The sequence below is a fragment of the Macrobrachium nipponense genome, chromosome 34 (assembly GCF_015104395.2).
Source record: "Macrobrachium nipponense isolate FS-2020 chromosome 34, ASM1510439v2, whole genome shotgun sequence".
NCBI lineage: Eukaryota > Metazoa > Arthropoda > Malacostraca > Decapoda > Palaemonidae > Macrobrachium > Macrobrachium nipponense.
The window spans coordinates 13,470,311-13,476,476 of NC_061095.1; the positions used below are offsets into that span (position 1 = coordinate 13,470,311).

Here is a 6,166-nt window from a genome sequence, read left to right on the forward strand (position 1 = left end):
TTAATGTTAGCTTTCTCTCTCTCCTCTCTCTCTCTCTCTCTCTCTCTCTCTCTCTCTCTCTCTCTCTCTCTCTCTCTCTTTCTTTAGCATAAGTAAGTGTTGGAATATGATGTTTAATGTTAGCTCTCTCTCTCTCTCTCTCTCTCTCTCTCTCTCTCTCTCTCTCTCTCTTCTCTCTCTGAGCTTAGGTAAAAGTTGAAGTATGTTTGGAAATTTAGATTTATATAATTACTTTTAAGTTTCTTTTACAAATGAGGAAATTATTCTTACGCGCGCGCATACACACACACACACACACACACACACATATATGTATATATATATATATATATATAAATATTATTTATATATATATATATATATATATATATATATATATATATATTTATTTATACTATATATATATTATAATATATATATATATATTTATATATATATATATATATATATATATATATATATATATATATATATCAATATATAGTATATCTATATATATATATATATATATATATATATATATATATATATATATATATATATATAATGAGTGTGTATGTATGTATGTATGCATGCATCTATATGTGTCATAAGAAGGAAATCGAGAAGTTGTACGATCATTGCCAATTGTCGTATGTATATACGTAGACTCAACAAATGTGTTAAATGTCCCTCTAAATGCAAACATATAAAACAGACGTACCCAACCTATCCAAACATCGTTTAAGACAAAACCACGCTACCATCGCACCGTGCCTTGGTCACCACGCATTCCTCGAGAGCTTGTGTGTGTGTGCGCTAGAGAGCAAGGACTTCAAAAGATCCTATTTCGTATGTATCAGGGACCCCGGGCCTAGAATGCTCTCTGGTTTGCGTGCTCAGACTCTCAGGGTTTTGTGAGGAATTTCTGTGCAGGTCTTTTTGAGCCGTTTAGGGGAGAGACTGGATGTGGGTTATTTTTTTATTTTTTATTATTTTTATTTTCTTTATTTTTTGCTATCTGAGATCTGTTGGGCATATTTGCCTAGAATAGGTAAATGCAAAAGTCAACGTGCAATGGAAACTTGGCTTCTCGATTCCTTTCCTAAAGTACATACATATATACATACATAAATATCATACATAAATATCATATATATATATATATATATATATTATATAATATATATATATATATATATATATTTATATATATATATATATATATACATACATATATGTATATATCAATGCACAGACACACGAACACATAAATATTATATAATTATATTACAGACGATTATAATCACAGCAACTTGAAAATTTAGATTTTGTTCCAGCTTCAAGTATTCGTAATATTGTACAGTGCTTTTGGCTTTGTGGTATTTTTTTTTTTTTTTTTTTACTATTATTTGGTGTGTCCAGCTTTATATATATATATATATATATATATATATATATATATATATATATATATATATATGTATATAATATATATATATATATATATACATATGTGTATATTATATGTATATATATATTTACGTATATATCATATATATAATATATATATATATATATATATATATATATATATATGTGTGTGTGTGTGTGTGTGTGTATTATATATATATATATATACTTATATATCATATATATATATCTATATATATATATATAAATATAGCACAGTATACAGTGCTTTTGGCTTTGTGTTTTTTACTATATTTGGTGTGTCTAGCTTTATATTAATAATATATATATACACATATATATAGCTTAGTGCAAGGAGCCAGGAGTCAATCCATATTAATAATTATCGATCGTAATTATCCAATTAATTGAATAGTTACGAAACGTCCCAATAAAGACAGCCTGTACATCTGTGTGTGCCCTCTTCCCTTTATCTATATATATATATATGATATATATATATATATATATATATATATATATATATATATATATATATATATATATATATAGTGTAATGCACTTATATATAAAATAAGATTCATTCATTCATGAGATTAATAATGATTTCCATTCTCCTTTCAGATTGCTGTCACTGCACTGTCTACTGTTCCCGAACTACCACTTCTGCCCAACGTAGCATTTGGACAGACCGTCTAAAAGACGCGTAGTGCCTAGGGACTATTGATAACTTTTTTTTCTTTTTTTTTTAGTGCATCTTGAATATTTAGACTAAACGATAATCTCAATTGATTTGCTGTGATATTAGGAAAGATAATGAATTTCTGTTTCCGTCTAGAAGTTTTTTTTTTTTTTACAATTGGTCGGTTTTCCTGATCTCCGAAGTTTTTTTTTTCGATGAAGAGGTTTCTTTTTTTTATTTGCATTTTTTTCTAAGAAATTATTTGTTTAATATCGATTTTAGTTATTTCCTTTTTTTATCTAACTCCTCTGAGAACTTAATTGTTTATTTACTTATTTTTAACAATTTTTAAAAATTATTCGTTCGTAAATCGTTGGATGATGTTATTTTCTCGCTGAACTTCGTTAATTTTTATTATCATTCCTTCAATAAATAAAATAGGAACAACTTTCGAAATCGTAGAAAAATATGTAGACGACAGTTATTTTTATGTAGTTATTCTTTATTTTAATTTTACGAGTCTTTCATCGTATAGTCGAAGACAACTGAATCTGGTGCGCACATATATAGGATAACGAGAGAAAGAGACAATATGGAAATAATAAATATGTAATTATTATATACCCTTATTGTCTAGCCATAGAAAGACACTCTTATGATAAGATGGTAGCACTGCTCGCGCGCTGTTTGTATCCAAAGCTTCATTTCTTTTTTCTTTTTGGTACGGAAATACTGATGGTCGGGTCTATAAATAGTTTTCCCGGCATAATTCCCCGTTCCCCTGGTCCTCTTTTTTTGGGGGGAGGAGGATTCATGTTTGAATTCCCCTAATCTCCACCTCTGATTCGTATTTGAATTCCCTTTATCTTGCTGCAGTTCCCCTCCGTGTATCGAGTGGATTCATTTGCAATTTCGAATTCCCCCCCCCCCCCCCCCGCCCTCCCCCCCCCCCCCCCCCGCCCTCCCTTTTTAAAACCCTTTAAGGTCCCTAAGTTCCTCTTTGGAAGGGGATTCGGTTTCATCTTCCGGTATTTTTTCTGGGGAATCGTTTTGGAATCCCCCCATCCCCCCTTTAGTAGTTTCGATCTCCCATAGTAGTATATTTTAACACCTTCCATCTCCCATGTTAAACTGGGGGAACTCATTTCCCATTCGATCTCCCATCCTCGTTAGTTGGGGGAATTCATTTCCAGTCTTTATCATCGTTGGTTATTCCTTTTTTCGATTGCCCCACCCCCCCCCCCCCCCCCCCCCCCCCCCCCCCCCCCCCCCCCCCCCCCCCTCCCCCCCCCCCCACCCCCCCCCCCCCCCCCCCCCCCCCCCCCCCCCCCCCCCCCCCCCCCCCCCTGTAAATCATCTATCTTTTTTGTCGAAGGGAATTACTTTCCAAATCCCCGTCTTCCATTATTACGGGAACTCTCCTTTTCGTAGAAGCTTAAAATACTTTCTAGTTTTTAATTTTTATCATTTTTTTTTTTTAACCGAAGGCTCATACGGACAGTAGAGCCACTTCAAGAAAATCTCAGCGAACGGACGAAGAGAAAATAATAAAGACGAGATGGATAGTTTCTGTAACTTTTCCGTCTCGGGAGAATGTTAGAGGATCATCTATCTATCCAAGTGTTTGCAGTCTTGGTAGTTGCGATAGATGATTTTTGCAATTGCTTTTATCAGACGGGCGACGTAAGTAAATGATAGGTTGTATTGTCATGTTGTGATGAGTATATTAATAAATTTGTTGTGCGTGAGACTGTGTCGGTGTGTGTAAGAGAAAGAGAGAGAGATTGATTCCGCTGCTTATCAAGAGCCAAGTGGAAAGTGTATTAGTGTCAACGATATTCTTAAAACCGGTTAATTTGATAGCGCGAGTTGCAAGTACGAGTTTTACCTCTGCAAGTGGCGACTTTGAAATATGGCTTCCTATGCTCAAGTTGATATCTTCCGCTCGAAATGGTTTAGTCGAAGTAGCTCTCCTATAAAATTTTTTAATGAACGTTCTTAAAAGATCGAGGGAGAGAGAGAGAAAGAGAGAGTGAGGGATAGAAAGTAATTGAATTATCGAGCTTATTTGGAGCTTCCAGTTCAGTCATGGAGACTCGTGATTGGTCGGTGTTTCAGCTTCCTCCTTCACGTCGAGGTCTGTGATTGGATGGCATTTCTGCTTTCTCGTGCACGTCGAAGTCTGTGATTGGTCGGTGTTTCAGCTTCCTCCTTCACGTCGAGGTCTGTGATTGGTCCGCTTTTCAGCTTCCTCCTTCACGTCGAGGTCTGTGATTGATCGGCTTTTCAGCTTCCTCATACCAGTCGAGGTCTGTGATTGGTTGGCATTTCAGCTTCCTCCTACATGTCGAGGTCTGTGATTGGTCCACTTTTCAGCTTCCGCCTTCACGTCGAGGTCTGTGATTGGTCGCCGTTTCAGCTTTCTCATACCAATCGAGGTCTGTGATTAGTCGGCATTTCACCTTCCTCATACCAGTCGAGGTCTGTGATTAGTTGGCATTTCACCTTCCTCATACCAGTCGAGGTCTGTGATTCGATGGCATTTCTGCTTCTTCGTGCACGTCGAAGTCTGTGATTGGTCCGCTTTTCAGCTTCCGCCTTCACGTCGAGGTCTATGATTGGTCGCCGTTTCAGCTTTCTCATACCAATCGAGGTCTGTGATTGGTCGGCATTTCACCTTCCTCATACCAGTCAAGGTCTGTGATTCGATGGCTTTTCTGCTTCCTCGTGCACGTCGAAGTCTGTGATTGGTCTGCTTTTCAGCTTCCTCCTTCACTTCGAGGTCTGTGATTAGTCGGCATTTCAGCTTCCTCCGTCGAGAGATCACAGGTTAAAAACTATCTCTTTTCAAAGCATTTTGTTGGAATAAAGTGGTACACAATCTTCCTCACTTTGTACTCGAAGGAATTAAGGTCATGTAGAAATGGACGAGAGAGGATAGTGTCAGTCATTAAACGATTTTTAACTTAATGTCATCTCAGCATTAGGATAGTTTTGGTCCCATCATTCCAGCGGTAGCAAGTTTCACAGATATGTCAATAATGTCGATAGCACTGCCATCATTCCTGCGACGGAATGCATTATAGGTGGGGGCCGCATTTATCGGGTTATCAGTACTGACATCATTCCAGTTTTGGAATGTAATACTGTTGTATCCTCTAAAGTCGACGTGCCTGTCATCATTCCATCATTCTAGCATTGGAATGTGAGGACGTGACGTTTGTCTCTCTGTCCCTGATTTTAAGAGAAATTCGAAATTGATTGATCACATAGTTTCATTTATTCGCTCCCTTCGACTAGATCAGTTCTTATCGTATGTTGAAATATAACCGATTCTCTTTATATGAAAAGACATGATTATATAACACATAGATGTATAGCTCTATATATATATTTTTGTTCTTCCATTATCTCGACAGTCTATATCTATATATATATTTTGGTCTTAACATATCTCGACAGTTTATCTATATATATATAAGCTAGTCAGGTGTACATTTCGTTTATATATATATTCTATAATCAAATACGTATATATGTAATATGTATACCTCTATTCGCTTGCACATATAAGTGTACATATTGGACGCACTGTGATAAAATATCTTGTGCCTTTGCTTCGAATTTTACATTTTATTTTATTTTATTTTTTTCAAATTGGAGTCAAGGCTAATTATGATAGACATATATGTCAATACCATCAACGTCTTTTCTGTGGGAATTTGTCTCCGTCTCGCGTAGTCATTATGTGACAATGAGTTCATGAGGAGGCGTTTTGTTCTCATACTTTCATTGTAATTCTCTGATGTTGATGGTCGATCGTATGATGTCCTCTGCAATATTTCCTTATACTCGTTGTAAGTGTTCGTGGTTGTCCGTGACAATCATTACAGTCGTCATAATTCCGTTTCATTGTAGTCATTGTACGTGGTTGTTTATTCGGGATTCATCATCGAAATTTGACATTGTAAATATGATGTTCCGTTGTTCATTGTATCTGTGTGTATTAAAGACCGCTCTGCTGTGTGTCTCAAATTGTGAGTTCATTGTAAATGTGTATCATCAAGACCG

At 35.7% G+C, this 6,166-nt stretch overlaps 1 protein-coding gene across 1 annotated transcript in view; it reads left to right on the forward strand.

Moving 5' to 3' along the window:
* The window catches only part of LOC135207911 (fringe glycosyltransferase-like), a 48,499-nt gene extending 43,147 nt beyond the window's left edge, over positions 1–5,352 (forward strand). The window contains 1 exon segment of the mRNA XM_064239847.1: positions 2,038–5,352. Coding sequence (XP_064095917.1) covers positions 2,038–2,092 — 55 coding nt within the window. The 3' untranslated portion in view covers positions 2,093–5,352.
* The last annotated feature ends 814 nt before the right edge of the window (positions 5,353–6,166 follow it).